Source organism: Phalacrocorax carbo, chromosome 2, assembly GCF_963921805.1.
Source record: "Phalacrocorax carbo chromosome 2, bPhaCar2.1, whole genome shotgun sequence".
Lineage (NCBI taxonomy): Eukaryota > Metazoa > Chordata > Aves > Suliformes > Phalacrocoracidae > Phalacrocorax > Phalacrocorax carbo.
In genome coordinates, this window is record NC_087514.1 from 56354044 (window position 1) to 56376337 (window position 22294).

A 22294-nucleotide genomic window follows, 5' to 3' on the forward strand; every position below is an offset into this window, starting at 1 on the left:
TCATTTTAGGCTACTAGTGTGTTCTTGGGTCAGATTTTGATCTGACTCTAAAATATTTAAAGATGTGAGGAAGGAGGATTTGGACCCATACCGTCTCATTTGAAATACTGATAAAATAGCTGCATAGCAACCTTTTTTTGCTTTATGGAAGTACAAGGGGATGGAGAGAATGTGGCCCTAAAAAAACAGTGAGTGGGCACCAAAAAGTTCTATCCCTTGTCCTCAGCTGATGGCTTCATTGCAAAGCTTGGAGGACTGCAGACATCTTCCAAGACAACTTTACCACAAAACACAGCATTTTTTGGTTATAATCTTGCTAGTCAGGTTTCTATTAGAAATGCTTGTTTTTCTATTATAGAAGAGCTGCAATTTTACTCTTGCATGTGGTTATTAGTACAGTTGTCATGTTGTCAGAATAAACATGTTAATAAGGGAATGGCACCATCACAGACACTATGAAATTTTCTTGGATAAAAGAGAGAGGGGCAATGGTTATGCTGTACTTTTACCAATGCATTTTTGCACTGGGAAGTGGAATTGTTTGATCCCAGCCACTAGGGATATTAGATAAAACATAGCAGCAAAAAATCAACTCTGTAGCTACCTGAACACTTCTCAGTTCATATAATTCCAGATTTTGCTTCAACAGCATGTAAAGGAATCAATTCTGTAATTCATGTTACTCTTCCTGCAGTATTCAAGGTATATTCCGTCGTTTTGAGTCTTTCCCACCTTGCATCACTACAATGCCCCTTGCTCTTTTACAAAGAAATTGCAATGGCATGCAAGCTGCAGCTTTAAGTTCTTCCTGTTGATGACTGACAAGACATCATAACCATTATTAAAAGATTAGCACTGATATAGCTGAATTTATCAACATACTAGTGGATGATCTAAACCTCTGGGGACACTCCCATCACATCAGAAACTCAAACACTATAATAATGGTATTGTTCCCTATTGGCAATCTCTTCAATGTTGCCAAGAATCCGTAGAGTATTAGTCTTTATTGCACGGCCAGCTTGTGATTAAGTTGCTCTTGTCATCAGAGAAACATTGAATTGTTTTATGTTCTTCCTATTTAGATGTGAACAAGCGTATTCATACCAAAACATTTAGTCAAAGAATTTACCCTCCTTTTTACTGTTCAGAAATAAAACATAAACAAATCTCAGTGGACAGGGTGAACATCCCCCACCCTTCCCCAGGCTGAATGCAAATCTGGCATTCTTTGGCTGTTAAAAAAGGGATAGGCTTTGCACTCAGCAGCAATAGCTTGGAGGTATATCTTGGCTTCCATGAGCATCTGATGCCATTAGCTGCAAGTGCTAGAGAGGAGTTCATGCTGTTCATTTTCAGCAGAGCCAACAAGGGACTGAAAGAACATATTACTTCTGTCCCCTAATGTACAAAGCTGCAACTTAAGTATCTTGCAGAACACACGTTTGCTTCTTGTTCCCCTTCTCCTTTGCACTTCCCCCACTGGAAGGAATTTTTACATCTAATAAGTTATCTGTATTGTTGTGATTTTTACTGAATACTACTTTAAATGAAGTTTCACTCATAGCAATGTAGCCAAGGTGCATATTGCTTATAATTTTTTTCAATTTATTTTAGGGTTATCATAGACCAAATCACTACATTGCTACACAAGGTAAGTTTATTACCCTTTCTTTTTGGTTATGTGAGGCAAAGAGGTTTTTATACTTGGATTGCAGTTTGTACTCTCTAAGACGCGTTCTTGCTACAGTTAATATCCAGGACAGAGTAGGCTCAATCACTTAGGTAGAAGCAAGCAAACTGAATTATTATCTAATTTTCAGGTATGTTGAGTAAGCAGTCTTTTACTTTTGTGTTCAAATAGGTTTTGAGTAGAAAAGCAAAATACATCCTTTTTGGCAGAAGCTACTCAACGTGTGAGTAGTGAATTTTTCAGCTCATGAAAAAAAGAAATAAGTCATGGTAGAAATATTCAGTAAACTTTTCAGAGAGACGCTAGTGTCATGAAAATGTATGTTCTCTTAATTGTTCAATGATAACTAGGCTTCAGGTCCTTAAAATACAATTCACTTCAGTTAGCAAGTTTTAGTAGAGGACCCAAAGACATATTACGCTTGCAGGGGGATTCTTCAAAGGGATCTAGAGAGACAATTTTACAGGCCATCATTTAAAAGCTTGCTTGTGAACAAGAACCTATTCCTTTGTCAACATGCAAATTAATTTTCAATTTGTACTTGTCTTCAAAGACATAATTTGCCCATTCTCTTGCAGTTCTTATTTATTTTTTGGTCAAGTTCAGAGCTGGAACAGGTAGAAAAGATGAGTCTTCTGTGACTGCTTAATCATAATATTGAACAATATGCCAATCTCCTGCCTATGCTTGGGTAGCATACTTGTGAAAATTTGATTGCTCCTCCACTCCTTAAAGGGAATCTCTCTGTAATAGGTATTCTATGATAGAGCTTTCTGCATTTGCCGGGGGATCTGAAGAAGTTGAGCAACACCCACATACGTTATTTCAACACATGCCCAACATTTAAGAGAGCCAGCTGGAGTACTGAGTATAGTATACTCTGAATAATCTTGGCATATGTTGGATTTAGAGGTCATATATACTTTTTAATGACTTTTTATCAAAGCAGAGAAATCATTGGCCATGTCAAATAAGAGCTCTTACAGTGATTTCAGTTGTCCCCTAAGTAACCCAGAGTCTGCAGCCTCCAGTCCCCACTCCTACCAGTGGAAGGCTTTGTATCTCTGCCTTTCTGTACTTCAGCTCTCGACAGTCCCAAATGAGGTGCTACTTTGTGTCAGACGACGGGGGACGGGACAGAGATCTTATTTCTAGAACTGCTTCGCTACTGTCGATATTACACTTTCAGACCAGAATTAGAATTTGTGATCTTAGAATATGAGCCATTTAAATGTGCTGCTTCTTCCACTTCTGCTACCCACCCACCACTTTCCTCAGTCCACAGTCTTTCTACAGATGATCCAGACAGGAAAAAACTAGGACAAAAATGCAGCATTTGCTTGATTCCCTTTGGGCTTTTACACCCTCCTCTTCTAAGAAGAAATGGATCACTCCATTTAACCTTTAGCTAATGGTGCTGTTGTTTTTCACCTTTAATTGAATCCTAAAATAAAAAGATACACAGCTGGTATTTTACTTGCTGTTTGTAATGCAGTTGTTTTCATCAGGAGGTTCTCCAGAAGATCTCCCTGGCAGCTTTCTGATAGACATATGAGATCCCTATCTTACGCAAGTATAAATGCACTTTTATCACTCATCGTAATACTTGAATAGCAAATACCAAGCTTGAGGGTTTTGTACTTTCAGGTCTTAAAGCCAAGTATGTAATAATGTATGAATAACATACTGAAAGTCTGCATATCAGATCCACCAGCAAGTCCCAACAGTTTCTTTTTCACACTTCTTCCTGATACGGTGTCAAGAAGTACCTAGTCAAGAAGGAGAATAAGAGGAGTAGAAGAAGCAAGTCGTCTTCTAAGATGTAACGGCTATATGACTGTTTCAGCTGTCATTCTTTGGGGTGGGTCCCATCAGTTTCTTCTGTGTAGGTGCAGCTAAGTGCACACAGGGATGCCTAACCCCTCCCATGGTGCAACAAGTGAGAAACTGTGTCTCTGAAGAATACAAAATTCATTTCTAAATGGGCATAAAATTTGGAGCAAATTCAAAATAATGTGGCTGTGAGGTTTTGGGTAGATTAAATCTTTCACATCTTATTTCTTAAGGCCAGTTGGGAAGCAGATTTGTATCCTAATTTTGGAGGAGTGAAGAGCACTGATCTCAAAAGGTTTATGTATTCTCTCTGGCTCTGTCCCTAGCCTGATGAAGAATCATGAGAAAGTTTCTTTTCCTTTCTGTCTCTCAGCTTTCCCATCTGCAGAATAGGCTTAAAAATACTCATCTGCTTTTTATAGTTCTCTGCAATGTCCTGATGGATGCAGCTGTGTAAAGGGTAGTTAGTGTTATTCTCCAGTACCCCAGCTTCCTGACAAAGCCTTTGCACAAAAGTAACACTTCCAGTTAGATGCAGTCTCTGTCTTTTGCAAAGGTGATAAGGTAACTGGGAATAATCTCTAAATCTCCTTTAAGGTTCTATATTAACTATGAAAGGAAAGACATTTGTTTCACGTCAGACAGACTGTGCCTCTGTGTACAGTCTTCTTACTAGTAAGCCTGTCATGAGCAACGGCTTGCAGTATAGCCAGTGATGTTCCCACTCTGTTTTAGAACATACTTTCATATAGATACATATAAACACATCAGTGCGGCACAACAGTTAAGCTGCATGTTTCATTCCCTTGTTATCTCCTTCATATCAGTCTTTAAATAACTTTTCCTATTCTCCCTTTTCTCCTCCACCACAGCTTTCGCAGGTGCACATGCCTATTGTTCTTTGAAGGAAAATATCATTACATGAGTCACTTTTAAATCTCTGAGGAGTTAGAATGATTGATATTTAATTTTCCTATGTTCTTCTTAAGCTGCATTCAACATATCAAGTGTTAATGAGCAAATATAATTGTTTGAAGTGAAAAAGTGGCAAATTTAATCAGTTTGTAATAGACTACCAATCTGCTTTTAACAGAGCTGGGAGTTGCATAATCACCTGTTTATTAAAGTGTGTCTGTCTTCCATACTAACCAGAGTTTGACATACAGACTGGTTTCTTTCCACCTTGGAATTCACAACATCCTGGTGCTAACTTGAATTAGGGGGAGAAACATTTTTTATAAGACTTAACTAATGGAGGCTTTCTCAACTAATAATCAAAAAAAGGTTTTACTTCCATTTTAAGAGTAATAAATTCAGAGTGTGCAATTTCATTTATAAAATTAACATCAATTTTCCTTTATGTGATAAGTATAATGTGAGTGGTAGACTGAATTTACAGCTAATAAAGACTTTTGGTGATCTGCTGTAATTGGCATCAACAGATGGGATCCGCACCTGAGTCACCATGATTAAAAATAATCCCTCGTCACAGGCCAGGATATCGGGTCATCCAGAACCTGCAAGCTGGTGCAATTTAAAACTTGCTATTTTGTTTTTTTTATAGCCCCTGTTCCCATGGATATAATTATTTAAATTTTTTTAATAGCAGAATGTTTTTTTAATAGCAGAATGTTGAGCTCTTGTATGATCTGCTCAATTTGCTGGCAGCTAGGGTTTTGTTTCCAGGAGTTAGGTAATCAATGAATTTTAACCAGGTCCTTTAGTAAGACTTAGTAAGGTTGAATATCTGAATGATACTTTCTCTCACACACACTGCTGGATGTTCTTACTACTGGATGGCTGTTGTTGATCTTGCATCTTACCTTGATTACTAAGCAGGAAAAGTAACCTTTTTTTTTATTTACTTGTTCTGTGTCCTCTGAAGTTCATGTAGTTAACTGAGCTATGACTTAGCTTCTTTTAGCAAGTCTCTGTCAAAGGTTTTGTAATGCTTCCTCCACCGCTGCACCAGCAACTGTAAATTATGGGTGACAAACGAATGTTAATATCTCATGGCTTATTGCCATTTCCACTAGGGCTGGTTTTTGAGCAGGTCGATCATGTGTGAAACAGCGGTTACTCACATGCAAGTCGCACATCTTCATATATGAAGTATATTCATTTGTGTATCTCAAACTTTTGAATCCTCCTCACGGTTCAGATTGTCTCTGCTTGCTGCAGCATGCAGAGGAACCAGATCTAAAGTGTTTTGTGGAGTACTTCAGAGCATATCTTAATGGCTGTAAAAAGTTACTCTTGAAAATAAAGAAGCTTTAGATGTAATAGCCTTTCAACCTCTTTTTTTTCTGTATCCAATTGTAAAGCAGGTGCTAAACTGTTTCACTTTGTGTATTGCTGATTAGGAGGCAGACATCAAGTCAGGTTTCAGTCAGGAGGAGTGTTTTAGGTATGAGTTACAAACTTCTGAAAATAAATATTTACAATGGAAATGTCTACAGTCTTCACTAAGCAGCATAAACTTACTGCTGTAATAACCCCTTTCGTATTGCATCTCTTTTCTGCAAAATATGTGTCTTTCTTCCACACACGACTGTATGTGTTGCACGAACATTTTAATAAGGGTTTTCAGAAACAAAAATACATTTCCTTTCTAACTGAAAGTTCCCTTTCAGGCATCTGAAGCAGAAATATTGCTTTGAATAATAACAATCGTAACTTCCTTGGCATGTTTTTAGTTTATATGTTGCAAAAAGTTGTCAGAAGTATGGCAGTGTGGAAGCTCTAAACTTCCCTTTACAAAGAAACTTTTGCTGCCATGGTTTTAGCCTCCAGATGAAAATTAATATTTGAAATTACTTCAGGGAGAATTGGAAAACAACAAAGCAAGATAGTTCTACACAATTTTTCAGCTTTATATATGCTGTCATTTATGCAGGATGGAGGGTAGTCAGGCTGGTTTCCTGATACATATAAAAAGTGATTGAATTCTATACACCTGTATTAATCTTGAAGATTCAACTGTGTTTGATGCTGTTCTTTACTTCCTAATCATCAAAACATTAAAAAGGTGGTTGAAGCCATCTGTCTTCAGTGAATGAGACAAACCCATTCTTAAACACTACGTTGAATAGATGAGGCTTTCTAAAACATGTCTTTCACCTCTTTTGCAACAGCGGTGACAAATGGCAAAAAAGTTACTTTTTTGTCCCACACCCAAATGCATACAGAAGTAATAGACCCTTTATATATGGAAATTATATCTCCAGGTTATATTGTGAAGCCATATGGCAAAATTCTCAAGAGCTTTCTTACTACCATTTCCCACCGAAGGCTGATGATAACAATTACATCATTTGAGCAACTTTTAAAAGTTGGTCCTTTTACTATGTTGAGGATGAAAAGAGAGTATGTAGTAAAAACTGGTAACTATCAAAGACAACACTTTCCAACAGTTGCCACATTACGGTACATGAGAATACCAGAGCTTATCTCTGCCTCTTTGTTTCTAACAGGGGAGATGTTAGTGATAACTGTGTTAGAATAGTTATCTTTCACCATTTTCATGATTCTTATATTTTTCTGTCTTTGTCTTAATCAGCTGAGTTGTAGTTTTGTCTATACAGGAATGAGATGCCTCTGTTGCTTTCCATTCAGTGTAGAAGGCTGTAAAAGGCAGAGCGTAGTTTTCTAATAAATACGGAGGCTCTGTTGCAGCGTGTCACTTCTCTGAATCTTTGTGTGCAAACCTGTTGAAACAGGAGCGTTGGAGAATTGCTGATAAATCCATTACTAGGTAAAGCCACTTACATTCTTCTTTACATATGTGTGGCTACATTTTGCATAAAATACACGCCTGCCTTTCATAAACCTTTGGAAATTCTTTGAAAGTACTAACAAGCTCTAGAAATTATACTGAATAATTATTTTATATTTATTTGCTAATATAAATTCGCACATTCCATGCAGGCTGTTCTTTCACTTGCTTGTTAATGTGGCTTGTGAAACAACAGTTTGAGAAACTGATGGTTTTTCTGTAGTCCATTGTCAAAGCCACAGAAGAAAAAGCAATCCTTCTACCCTCTCCCCTGCAAAATTTAAGCAGCAAGAAATCAGACATCAAACATCAGACAAGGTCTTCAGAGTGTATAGACGTCTCTGTCTCAAAGGCAAGGTATTGGTTTGATTTCTCTGCTCTGAAGTCAGTCTAGAATAGCTACAACAGACTTTTGCATATCAGAATTAAGAAGTAAGAGAAAGGAGAGACTACATTAATTAAGTAGACAAAGAGGTGAATCGGGCAAAAGGAAATTTTTCATGGTTGTATTGTAGAAAATAAAAGATCATGTGAAAAGTAATATATTTGTCCTCTTTTTAAAACTGTGACTGTAAAATATGTCCTGCAAACAAGGAATTTATGGTCTTCCTGAAACCCAATTGCTGAGCAAACTGTCCTTGTGAACCAAACACACTTTCAGAAAACAGCATTATGGAGGCAGCCATATATTAGTGTATTTGCTGCTCAGCCACCTAATTACCTAGTTTATGTACTAGAATACGGTTTTTTTCCTCCAAGGAAGATGTATACAATATCACCCTTACAAATGTACCTCACATGTCTGTATTTCTGGGGGATGTGAATTATGAAAACCTGATGTTTGGTGATAGGGTTTCCATCCTCGATAAAGAATCAGCCGTAGATTGGGCTTCATGGGGAAGGTACCTGGCACTCTTGACAGAGTACTGTTAACATGCCCATCAATGAGTGAAGCCTAATGCTAAAGCAGAAGAAGGACCAGAGAAAGGCAGTTTGTCAGGAAAATCACATAGTCAAAGATCTTTTTTCCTGTGAAGTTTATTTTCCAGCTGGTCTTCAGCAGCCTGGAGGAAGCTTGGCAGCAGGTGTAAGAAAGCTTTGAGTCTTCTCATTTGCTGGGGAAAAAAAAAAAATGCAGCAAATTTACAGACAGAATGTATTTCAGAAACAAATGTATCAAGAAACAAATAAGGCAGCTTTTTTTTGCCTTGGCACCGTATCCACATCTTTGAAACCTGTCATCTCCTCTCTATTCTGTATCCTTTGGTGGCAACTGAAATCTCCACATTGATACGGCCGCCACCAATGCACATGACAGACAGTCTGGGTGATTTTGAAGCACTGCCTTTGGAAAAAGAAAAGAAAAAAAGGTACAGGCTTATTGGATTAATTTCTTTCCTTCTCCATCTGTATTATTCCATGCAGTTGCATATTCAGAGGTAGACTTTGTGGAGATTCCCTCTGCTGCTGCTCAATCTCATTCTGTTGCAAGCATGCTCATGTTACTGTGTCTCTACTAAGCACAGATACGCCCCCCATGTTAGAATGGCTTTCCTTGTTTACAGTGTACATCAAATACTGCAGTCTCCTATAAACCATAATAAAAAACAGAATTAAAAGGTTAGTGTTGCCTTTCCTACTTGAAGTGGTGAAAATAACCAATGTGCTCCCCAAAATAATGGTAAATAATACTGCTGAGAGAATTTTTTGTCATGCAGATTTATTTTTTACCATAATTATCTTGAAGTTAAAAGCAAAAATATTCAATACACATTTATTTGTTAATGACCTTCACATATATCTTGATCTGACTAATATTTGCTTGATTCTGACTATTTCTATGAATGAGGAAGAAATGAATGTACCCAAGTTCTCCAGCCTTAAATAGAAAAATATGTTGTGAGTGATAGATCTCACTCGTGAAATACCTATCAGGATAATAAATTATGATAAATTTGCTTTTTCTAGCATTTTTGCTTGTGCTTTAATGTAGACTAAATTGTCTTGTTTGTTCATCTGGGTAAAGTGTTCATGTTAATGCATTTAAACTCCCAGTACAAGTTTAAAAAACACAGCATCTGAATATCTTACTCACAAGCCTGAGCAACATTCCTTCACAATAAGGTCCTTGGGGAAAAATAAAGAAACAAGTAGCCAAAATGAACTCGTATTATTGAGCTAGAGAATACTGATGATTTTATTACATCCTGATGCTTATGATTGACTCAACATGAAAATAGAAAGTAGAAATGGGAGAGACTAATTAGGTTCTTTTGTCCATTCCCTAAGGAACTTTCTACTGAAGGGAATAGAATGATCTTAAACTTCTCATCCATCATCAAAACTGATTCTGCATTACAAGCTGATACGAAGAACCCAGTCCAACAAGTCAATTACCCAAGATTTTTGAGTTGGAAATGTAATAGGCAGCATGTTTTTTGCAAAATAAATTCTGTATTTGTTAGTCTTCCCGAGCTCAGATGGGCTATTTAGAATGAGTGATTAATAGGAATTCATATTTCCATGATGCAAATCACTCTTATTGAGAAGAATGCACAAATTAGAAACTAAAACAGCTTTCTTACTGGAAAACACTGATTCAGCTAAACTGAAACTTTCTGTTGGACTGCTTTCACAGAGACAGTTTAGGTGCAAACTGTGGGCTCAAGGCTTCTGGAATAAGCCTTCAGTCAGAGCTGTGACCTCAGATGGAGAGCCAATACCTCATGTTCCTGTTTGATCTGAATTTCAGTTTCCCAGACGAGTCACCTACCATTCTCCCAACATGCTGAACTGTAATTAAATAATTAAATCTCTGCAGGCCATAGAGAGAAAGAGAGTCCATGTGTGAGAAAGGCCAACTCTGTTTCTCTGTAGCCAGTACACTCCGCTGGAAAATACATCAAGGACTGTAGTTACAATTATAGTTATTCAAAGTATTCCTGTTTCATAGCAGAAAAAACTGAAAACACACTCCCTGCAAGCCATTGCCTAGCAGTGCTCTCTTAAAAGCTGTGAGAGATAACAATTCAAGAATCTGGCCTTATTCAAGTATCCCACATAACCCTCACTAGGGGATCCCTAACCCCCAGGAGTGCTACACGTAATGCAAAATTTGGAAGATATTGGATTTATCCAGAATGAGAAAATGTTAATGACAGGAACAGGCCATTTAACATCCCTGCTGTGTGGCAAAGAAATTACATGAAAGAGTTCTTGAACTATGATGGATGAACTACATTAAACTACATCTACATTGTTTTGTTGGGTTTTTTAATTTCCTGCAGTTAAGATCAGAAAAAGTAGCTCTCTTGAATGACACAATGGTACATACCTGGCTGGTACTACTATGTACGCAGCTTTTATTGCATTCAGCTTTGCCTAATCTCAAGCTAACTGGATAAATCTGGAGCGTTTCTGTTACTGCTAGTTCCTATGTTCCTGGTCTGCAGTACTGCTGTGAGTAGTCAAAAGGTGTTATGGGAATGTGCTATTTATTCTTTGGGAATTCATATGACATTTTCATTTTATTTTGTTGATACGGGACAAACTCAGCTAGTATTGGAAATTTAACTGTGGAGAAATGTCAATCAATAAGTGTGTAACACTTTATTAGATGGAAAGTTAGCTGGTAGCATTAGCTGTAGTGTTATGTCTTAAATAGCACCTGCCAAGACCGCACAAATAAAGTCTGTCTCAGACTTAAAAATATATTTAAGTGCAGCAATTACTTGTTTCTGAACATGGTGGAAATACTAATGCAGAACAGGGACCGGTAAGACTCTTCAGAAATGGCCAGTGAACTGGCATATTGTGGCTGCCTTATATTATACCAAGCCTGTTCAGTTCATTCAAACCCTACCTTGTCCCTCAAGGTATGTTTGGATTGTGACTGTGAGGGGGATGAACACCTTTTTGTGTATTCATGGGCATTCAATATGTAATTCAGTCCCTGTGACAGTGGAGTTCCAGTCCCGGACTGGGATTTCTAGATGGTACCATAATGCAGACAAAATAATGCATAGAGATGTGCGCTGTTCCAGCCTAGTTATATCTGTATCAGTACAGAAAAGAAAATGCCATATGATATTCCAGAGAATAAATACCACATCCCCATAAAACTTTCTGACTATCCACAGAACCGCTGCAGAATAGGATCAGACGAATGCCAACAAGAGAAATGACCCAGCTCTATCCGCTGGTTGATGTGTATGTGTATATACGCACACTTATAAAATATGTATTTTCAGTCTACCTAGTTTTGTGGAATGAGCAATTTTAAAGAAAAAATTCTCTGGAATAATCAGTTTTGTCATTACTCAAAGGATGTATTTTTTTAAGCATCTCTGTTAAACTCGGAATTAAGAATGGAGGGTTGTTTTTATTTTAGCTAGCTGTGAGACACTTGCCTGTATTTCATAAAACAATAGGACTGTGGCTTATCACTGCTGTACACTGTAAGCAGCATGTTACAGGCCAAATGTTTTTATGTTCTTTTTACATTTGGAAAGAGATGGAGAATTTACAGGTCAATCTCTTCCTTTCCTTCATCCTGTGAAAGGTCTAGTGCTGACTTCTCTAAATATAGGGGGAGGTGGTAGAGAAAGCCAGCCAAAGCTCTGGTCAGTCTCATGGGAGCTGTAGATAAAATTTCTACATGCACCTCAGTCACTTAGTAATCTGAGCCTTGTTGAAAGCTAATGGGACTTGAAAGCACTTCGAAAATTTCATTTTGTGAAAGCCAATTTTCACATATAGCACTGTGCAGGCAGCAGGGCTTGCTGACTGGCTAGCTTGAAGCAGGTAGGATTTAGTTTGTGCTTGAAAATCAGCCAATTACTATTCACTGTGCTGTCCCCTGGCTGATAATGAGAGAAGGCTATATTTTCCCTGAGTCAAAGGATACAGTAGAAAGCCTCTATGTTGCCAGTAGCTGCGTTGGGCAGGATTTGTCCCAATAAAGCATTTCAGCTTGCTTTATAAGCAGCGTTTTCATGAAATGTCAAGCTAACAAGATTCAGTCAGATCTGTTTCTTATTGACAATCCATCTAAGGTGAGGAAATAATGAAAGACACATTTTAAATTCATAGCTCAGTCCTGATTAACCCACTTGAGTGGAGCTGAGGTGACTTACTGTGGAATAGTCTTGCTGCATACTGTTTTCTTTTCTTTTTTCTTTTTTTTTTTTTCATTGTAAGGTGGTATTGTTGCAAAAGATGAAAAAAAAGAAATAGTGGGCTAGCTACACCTCAGATATAGACTCTGCATATATTTGATATGCACAGTATATTCTGAAGCCTGGGTTAAAACCAGTGTTAGGAGAAACTGAACAGTTTTCATTTGTTTGTGAATTAAGTTCTGGTAGATTTCTTGCTTACAAAATTATGTTCTTTCTTACCTGACTGTGAGTTAATTACTGCCTCTGCAAACAAGTGGCTCCTCTCTGCCATCTCTGAATCTACTACCATGGAGGAATCAGTTAAAATAAGGTTTAAAACTGAGGGGGAGGTTTTTTCCATACCTCACATACAAGCAGCCATAGCCTCAGGCTTCCTTGCTTGGGCTGCCTGCTGGCTTAACACACCTATAGGGAACCAACCGCATTGGACGTTCATCCACAGCTTTGCTTATTTGTTTTTTTCCAAGGTGTCATGGTTTTAGCTGGGATAGAGTTAATTTTCTTCACTGCAGCTGGCACAGTGCTGTGCTTTGGACTTAGTATGACAATAATGTTGATAACACACTGGTGTTTTAGTTGTTGTTGGGTAGTGCTTGTACTAGTCAAGGACTTTTCCAGCTTCCCATGCTCTGCCGGGTGCACAAGAAGCCGGGAGGGGAGGGGGCACAGACAAGAAAGCATATTCAAACTGGCCAAAGGGATATTCCATATCATGTAACACCATGCCCAGCATGACAACTGGGAGGAGCTGGCCGGGTGAGGGAGGCAGCAATTGCAGCTTGGGGACTGGCAGCATCAGTCAGCAGGTGGTAAGCGGTTGTATTGTCTGTGTTTCTGGTTTTTTCCCTTTTTCCCTTTTTATTACATTATCATTATTGTTATTAATATAATAATCATTATTATAATTATTTTTTAAATTTTAATTATTAAACCGTTCTTAACCCACAAGTTTGGGGTTTTTTTTGCTTTTGCTCTTCCGATTCTCTCCCCCATCCCACGGGGGTGGGGGGAGTGAGCGAGCGGCTGCGTGGTGTTCAGTTGCTGACTGGGACTAAACCACGACAGTCCTTTTTGGTGCCCAACGTGGGACTGCGTTTCCACCCCCGGGGCAGTCAATTCCAGGTGCACTGGACGCCCCTCCAAGTAAAAGCAAACTGTGGCCTGCACTCTGCTGCCAGAGGGATGGAGAAAAATGCATTGGCGATATCAGTTGTGGCATACCACCTGGCTGCCTTTGACTCCAGTTCATACTGAAGTTCTAGCACGTCTGGCACAGCAGCACTCAACGGTGGAGTGACTTTGTTCAGGCCACAATAGTCTACTGTTCGCCTCCACTCTCCATTAGACTTCTGCACTGGCCATATGGGACTGTTAAAGGGTGAGTGGATCTTCCTGATGACTCCTTGGCTCTTCAGTCAACGAATGAGCTCATGGGTGGGGATCAGGGAGTCTCGGTTGGTGCGATAGTGCCGCCGGTGCACTGTTGTGGTGGCGATTGGCACCTGTTGTTCTTTGACCTTCAGCAACCCCACAACAGAAGGGTCCTTCAAGAGGCCAGGCAAGGTAGACAGCTGTTTGATTTCCTCCATCTCCAAGGCAGCCACACCAAAAGCCCACTTGTAACCTTTTGGGTCCTTGAAATACCCTCTCCTGAGGTAGTCTATGCCAAGGATGCACGGATCCTCTGGGCCAGTCATGATGGGGTGCTTTTGCCACTCATTCCCAGTGAGGCTCACTTCGGCCTCCAATACAGTTAGCTCTTGGGATCCCCATCACTCCTGCAATACTGATGGGTTCTGCCCCTGTATAGTTTAATGGCATTAGGGTGCACTGTGACCAGTGTCCAACAGAGCCTTACACTCCTGTGGGTCAGATGTGCCAGGCCATCGGATCCACACAGCCCAGTAAACCCAGTTATCCCTTTCCTCCACCTGGCTGGAGGCAGGGCCCCTCTAGTCCCGATCGCAGTGTTCACAGCTCACTTCTTGTAAATGTGAATCACAAGTGCCTCTGTTAAGATCAGAAATAAAATCAGCGCTTCTGCTCCTCTGTCTGGGGAATTGCTTACTGGAAACTGGAGCAGCACCTTTCCTGGAGGAACCCCCCTGAGCGATTTTTTTTCCTTGCAACTCACATACCTGTGCCTCTAGGGTCGAGGTAGGTTTTCCATCCTACTTCCTCATGTTCTTTCCGTGGTCACACAGGTAAAACCATAGGGTGGCCCATAGTGTGCATCCTCTGTCTTGAGCAAAGGGATGCTTACTCCTAATGGCTGAGATGCTGGTCTGTACAGGTGGGAAGTAGGATATATCCTCCTAGAGTTGCTGAAGCTTCCAGGGTGGTTTCTCCACAGCTGAGACAAGGGAGGAAGAGATATTTGCTTCGTAATCCCGGAATCTATCAATCACCTCTGCCACTGTTGGTTTTATCAGGAAAGCCAGCAGGGCTGTAAAATTACAATACACCACTGCTGAAGATTACATAATAATTAATATTTGTAAGGCTAAAATTAGAAAATGCAATTCAAATGTCATCACAGTCAACACTATAAGTCAAATGAAATAAAGTGGTAAAAGCAAGAATGTGTTTATTCAGCTCATTACAGGTGTTTTGTTTAATTTCATTGAGATTTTTTAGTGCACAAAATGTCTGGGGCTGGGATATGCAGAAGCAACAAATAATTAATACTGAAGTATGGCTAGAAACCAGCAATTAATAAATAACACTGAAGCATTTATGGCCAAGTTTTGCCAGTACAAATGTCTGTTGCCTTTTAGTGTGCTGATTCCAACAGTCTCCTATAGGAGACTTCAGTAGAAGTGAATAGGTGCATGGCACTGGAGTACATTTTACCCTCGATGCTGTTTTAGTTTCTGGAACAGACTTGGGAGAAAGCTTCTAAAGTGTTAGAAGCAGCCAGGTTATATGACCTGTTTCTTCTTCATCATTATTTTCTTGACAACTTAATATATGAAAGACTGATCTGTATGCATTTGGATAGCTATTGGGGATTAGTCAGCCCATACGGTTTAGTGATATCTTGACTACAGTTTTATCTCAGACTTAAAATATTATTCACAGTATTTATAGGGGCATACATACTGTGCCTAAGAAAACATACTCTTGTATAAGCCTGTAACGTCAATTTCAATATATATGTTATGGTAGAAAACAAATGTCTAAAGCTATTTTGAGATCAGTTATTGCAGAAAGACTGCATGATCACTGCCTGAGTTTTTCAAGTTCATATAGCAGAGCTTTGTTCTGGACATCGCTGCCTCCGTGGAGGCACTAAACCTTTAAGAACTCCTGGAAGGGGGAATGAAAGTTAAATGCATGCTACAATACCTGTTCAAAAAGCAGACGGTAAAGACTGTTCTTGCCAAATCAGATTATCAGCAACTGATCAGATCTTCAAGGTATCTTCCATTCAGAAACCAGCTCATTTGGGGACGGCGGAGATGAGCCAGCGTACAGCTGTACTGCTGTGTGGCAGTAGCAATGCAATTACAAAAAAATACTGAACTAGCAGTTTATCTTGCTAGTTGATTAAATCAGCACAACTGGGATCTGTCACTTTTCTTTATAGCATGCGGACTATTTTAGATGGAAAGATCAAAACGTTTTATTATATTTTACTTTATGAAAAAGTGGAACCTAATCTTACTCTCCTTAGTCTACACCTGGTCACGCAAAGAGGTATCAAGGTTTGCAGAGCTGCTGAACACTGATGAGTTTCCTGTGAGGTAACTGGGAGGCTGACAGAACTGGACACTTATGAAAACCTGATCACATAATGATGTGCCTGCAAATTCCTATTGATAAAATCCCAGGCACGTTGCCTTATTGAGTAGGGAAAAAATGTGTTTTGGTTAAGGGAGATATTCCTTTGCCTGCAGTCAGTGATACAGTTTAAAGTAACATTTAACTACAGTTTTCTACATAACTTTTTCTGAAAGGGGGTTTTGTTCTTACCTCTGAATTCTAGGACAGTTAAGAGAGCAAATAACATGCACTTACGGATTATCAGATCACTGGACTGGCAGAATATTAGTAACCCTGTAATTTTGTTTCCTCCTGCAAAATTCTCTGTAAGTTATCCTATGAACAGCTGGTCTGTCCCATTTAAGAGGTTCGTTAGGAAAAGGAGAATTCTTGAACTTCTTAATCTATGAGGTTGTAGTCTGTTCTCCTGGTATTTTGAACAATTTCTGCTACATAATGGGTTTGGGATTTTTTTGACAGTGCAAAGGGAATCGTGGCTTTTTGCCTTTTTTTGCCGTGCAGCCATATCTGTTAGTAGGAAAACATTTACTGATTCTCAAGTTAATTTTGAAGGGATCATACACAGTAAAAAATGAGGGCTAAAATTCAGTTCCCCCTATGCAGGCATATTAGCTATTTGTCCTTGAGTAGTCAAGTTGTAGGCAGTCACACCAGCAAGCAGCAAGTTTTGCTTCAGTAGGAATTGAAGATAGTTGTCATTGCTACTGTTGTTACTGCTACTGCAGTAACCATTAGGTGTGGGGTCACTATTTTATAACCACCTCCTCATGTGGGGTGGATGCATCTACTCACCGGAAGGAGGTTTATTGCACTCTTTTCAAGATGGAATTTAACTGCTGCAGATATAAGTCTTGCATCTTGTCAGTCCGCTGCCTCTATCAACACATGCTAACAGCTACCACTGCCCATGCAACTTCTCCCTGGGGAGCCTTTGGAGCTTAAAGGTATCTGTTAGTTTTTTGGCACATTTCTAGTTTAAATATCTGTCACTGAATTTGGCCTCAGGTGGACCAAGCATTAGCTTGTGGATTTGGCTTTATACTGTAGAAAAAGGTTTTAGAAGCTATTTGTTCCTTATTTAAGCTACTTGCTTTTCTAAAAATTGAAAAATGACCAATAGATTTACAAGTCCCTTCTGAGGAAGTGCTGGGGACATTTCAGGATTCAGGTTTTACTTGTTTCTTTGTATGTTTACTTTCTTTCCTACATCTGAACACTTCTTCCTGTATTCTGGGTTAGTTTATCATGTCCAAATTGATCATATATCCCAGTAGCAATACTAGTTGTTAGAACTGGGTCTCACATTAAAAGGCAGAAATAGAGGCTCTAGAAAGCTCTCTGTACAGAAGCAGCTTTCTAAGAGTTTAAACCATTCTTATAAGCTGTGTGATTTTCCATTTCCTAATCTGTTTGCATTCCCAGAGCAGCAACTAACAACTACTGGTAATACAACTAATGGTTGTGATATATACAACCCATCATTTCTGTTGAGTTTTTTCAATTATGCATTTAATTAGCTTGGGGTTTGGAGGGTAGATTTCGTTTTCTTATTTTCCTTTACTTTTCATCTTCTGTTTGCAGTATGTTGTTGATTTTTTCAAAGCAGTAATCTTTGATACCAACTACTATATTGTGTAGCTAATGGGGTAAGCTGCAGGCTTACTGTTAGGGAGCACAGAGCCTTCTCTTCAGACCTTCTCCTCCTGCAAGGGGGCAACTGCTGAGAATAACCTTCCTGCCTATTGTGCACACATCTGTTAAGTTGATGCTTAGAACAATTATTGGCTCTTTCTCTCCCTACCACGAGTCTCTGGAATCAAATTGTTCAGTTCTTCATGACAATAAATCCTCCAACCCTACCTAGCCTCTAAGGCTTTTCAATTCTGGCTGGATACAAGTAATAATTTATTCATATGTCAGAAAATAATTTGAAAAATGTCAAGAAGAAAAGAAAAATGGGGTAGGAAAGAATTAGTTTCTGAGACTTTAAGGTAGGTTTTGAGGTGGTTTTTTTCCTTTCAGTGTCCTGAACGTGAAAGAAGTTTGGAGGTTACACGTAAGGATTGGAGAGGAAAAGCAAGAAAACACTTGAGAATACTTGAGGAGAGCAGGAAATCCTGTCAGGCATGTTTAATTATGATTGTCTTATCATTTGGATAGTAAGATGGAGAAGAGCATACTCAGCACTGCAGAACAGGACATTTCTTCTAGAAGAACATTTGGAATCAAGCTTGAAAGACTTGTTAGAGCTCAGGTCTTTCTCTGGCCTGATAAATGCTATTATTTTTTCTAAAGATTTCTCTTTTTCAGAATTTATTATCTTCTCTTATCAAGAACAACAAATTCAAAATCCTTAGGAAGAAATTAGTGTTTTTTAGGTCCTCTCCCCAGTTGTAATTTGTGATTTCAGGATCTGAAATGTAGGAATCTTTAAATCACAAGACAAATTATGCTGTCTGTAGGAAAAAAAAATCAGGAGTAAATTGTTGCGGGTTGTCCCACTGCAGTCAAAAAGAAATGACTGTTACAAAGTAGGGCCCAACCATCTTGTATTTCAAGTGAATCTGTAGGAGAGAAGACTGAAGTAATGCATAAAGGAACTTGCTACATTGGCCCTCAGTTTCTCAAAGATTCTGGCTGCTTGCAAGGGGAAAGAAGAGGGCTGTGTAGGCAGAGGATACCTTTCCTGCAGCTTTACTGAAAACATATTCAGATGAACAATCGTGAAACATTGCATAATGTTGTAGTGACAGAATGCAGTGGAGCCATTTAGATTTTCTCCATTAAGCCAGGTTGTGAATCAGGATTCTTGAAGCAATCGTGTTGTTATTTTTTGTCCTTGATCGAGCTTAAACAATCTTAGTAATATGTCATGAACTAGCAGACTCTTTCCAGGACACTACTCTGTGGAAAACTGCCTTTCCCTAATCCTCTTTTTAGCTACACTGCTTCAAAGATTATAACTATAGTAATTTTGCTGAATATTTGTTTGAGATTTGAGAGGAAGGAAGGAGCTATACAGAGATAGTATTTTCCTACAGTGAGTAAAATAGTCTCCTTCCTTTTACCAGTAGGAGAGGTTGGCCCAAAACCTTTCTAATGCTGTTGTGACTTTAATTGCCCAAAAAGCTATATTGAATCCTACATTATTAAATCACAAGCTAAACAGTCACTGTAATGTATATTAATTACCTTACTGTGGCATTCAAAATTGTACTTGGACCATTTCTGTATTACATGTCCAGGACATTTGTGTAGAAGTAAAATACATATTGTAAGTTTCCATATGGTGGAGGGTGATTTAACTCTTGTCATACTTCAGAATGAAATCTCACAGAAGCATCAACTGTTCTGTGCTGTAAATTAAAAGAAACAAAAAAAAGGTGTCCAGTTTTGCAGCCACAACATCAGCTTGAATTTGGTAATTTCAGAAACTGTAGTTTTAGATTCTGCTGTTATTCCTACTCAGAGACCTTCTGACATTTCTTGTGTTCTAACAGTCATAGCTTCCTGTTGTTGTAAATGGCTTTTCCTCCTGTTGTATGAATTACCAAAGCAAGTAAAAGACAAGTTGAGTGACTATAGGGAAGCCTGTGAAAGTATATATGCACCATTTTTAAAAGCAGAGGAAGTAACGGGGAGAATACATCACTTCTTTAAATTGTCTATGCGAATTACGGATGATAAAATTATCCTTTGAAATTGCTGAAAATAAAAATAAATTTTTAAAAATTCAAAGTTTTAGACTATTACTGTCCTTTTTCTTAGACTCTTTCCTTAAGTTCTAAGTAAGTCACGTCATAGCTGTGACGTGATTTGCCTAGTGGGTTTGGTTTGATTTGCCTGTAACATAGAATGACAAAGTCATAGAATCACAGAATGGTTTGGGTTGGAAGGGACCTTCAAAGATCATCTAGTCAACACCCCCCCCCGCCATGATACTATAGTAATAATATGTTACTACATTTTTTACTAAGTACTTGACTTTCAGAGTGAAAATCTTCTTTTCAGAGAGAGCTCAGACTACCAAAACATGGGTGCCAAACTACCCAAATTTGTCAATGTATGGTTTTGTAATGCTTGAAGAGTGTTCATTTCTTCACTAGAGGAACATTTAGGCCAATACATTTTCCATTTCTCTTCCAATTACCTGATTTAAGGCATTCCTCTAAATAAGCCACTAATTGCTTACTGCAGTGTGGCAGTTCAGTAATGGATTCTATATGGATGTTAAGTTTATAGCACCTGATAGTATTTTACATTTGTTTATTCTTATTGGCTCAGTGATTTTAAAGCAGTGGTTTAAAACTGGGGCGGGACACCAAATGTCACGGGTGAGACATCTAGGCCCGAAACAGGGCCAGGCATATGCAAAGTGATGTGGTTGTTCTCAACATTTTACATTTATGCAACATCTCCTGTCGGCTGGTACCCAGCTTTACCACAATGCTAGAGGCAGCCCTGTGCATTCATCTACAAAAGCACACAGGTTGTTGGGGGAAGCACTGCAGAGGGCATGGCTGCCGTGGCAGGCCAGGGTTCTTTACAGCTTTCCCTGCTGTTTTGCAAAGTGATATACTGCAGCAAAAAACTGTAACTTCTGTCTCACTTCAGGAAGTACAATTTAGGAGCTGGGGTAATTTGAAGGATAGTGTATACTAAGAAAAATATTAGAAACCAGGAAAGGCCACGTAGCCCATTGAGGCTCATTTCATTCCAAATACACTTTCCCTAGGTTATCATCCAATTGTTAAGAGAAAGAGTAATGCTATCCATTTTTTATAATTCCACTTCTGGGTATTATGGAGATAAATACCTAAATGCTGGAGAGCTAACTTTCTTTCAGAGCACTGTTTCAGGGGAAAAATACTTAAATGCAGATAGGTGGGATGACAGGAAAGAAATTGACCCTAAATGAAAAATATGATGATAGTGATATGGATATATGTGTGTAGTCACAGTTTCTCAAAGTTCCCCAGCGACAAACTTCCAGTCTTGAGACTTTCAGATAGTAACCTTTCCTTTGATTTATTGTTTCAGGACCAATGCAGGAGACAATATATGACTTTTGGAGAATGGTATGGCATGAAAACACAGCCAGCATAATCATGGTTACTAATCTCGTAGAAGTGGGAAGGGTAAGTGATTTTTGTACTCAAAAAGATGAAAGACTTCCAAGGTGTTTGCTTTTGGAAATTAAATAGCAGACCAACAAAATGCTTATATACTGACTATAGCACATAAAATATTTATGACTGCCTGTGCTAAGAGGTTCATTATCAATTATTTTTAAACATGCCTTGGATGCTTGGCTTTGATAACATTAGCACAACGAAAAAGTAACTGATAAAGCTGCATTCCGTACAGCACAGCCTGCAAAGACTGCCAAAGAAGGAAAGCATCATATCTTTGTATATATCTCAGACATACCATTTCTATTAAGGGAAACCAGGGAATTAGTTACAGAACAAGCTTTGGAGTCACTGTTTTTTCAGGGAGGCTGAAGTGGAGTAATTCTGAAACAGGTTTCTGAGAAAAGTAGTTCAACTATGAAATTGCACCTTCTTCATACTATATTAGTCTAAATCAACCTCATTTGTTTGGGTTTTCCTTCCTCTAAGCCTTCTGGACTAAAACAGAAAAAATTAGCTTTACTCATTTGTACACTATATTTGTTGACCGCAAGGTCTTCTTCAGGAGCTGAGTAGTAAAGTAAAGCTTGGTTGATACTGTGTACTTTCCTTTCTTTGCTTGATAACTTCTAAAGTAGGCCTCCTACTCAAGTCATTATGGCTAATTTTGTTTTGAACAAGTATTGAATGGAACCGTTTCCTTTCTTTCTCACAACAGTCAATAACTGAGTCTTTTAATTTACTGCTTTGTCTATGCACTGGTGTCTTAGTTCTCATCTGGGATGGTTTTTTTTCAAGAAAATTTGCTTGGGAACTGAGCATATAGCTTTCATTTGCAATGAAAAAAAACCCCACTGCTTTTATTGCAACTACAGCAATTATTGTAAATCGAAGT

The 22294-nt window shown here is 38.7% G+C and overlaps 1 protein-coding gene across 9 annotated transcripts in view; it reads left to right on the forward strand.

Moving 5' to 3' along the window:
- PTPRM (protein tyrosine phosphatase receptor type M) overlaps positions 1-22294 on the forward strand; it is a 495715-nt gene that overhangs the window by 441262 nt on the left and 32159 nt on the right. For all 9 annotated transcript variants that reach the window (XM_064442974.1, XM_064442975.1, XM_064442979.1 and 6 more), the window contains 2 exons: positions 1618-1654; positions 21308-21405. In XM_064442974.1, coding sequence (XP_064299044.1) covers positions 1618-1654; positions 21308-21405 — 135 coding nt within the window. The remainder of the gene's footprint in view (positions 1-1617; positions 1655-21307; positions 21406-22294) is intronic.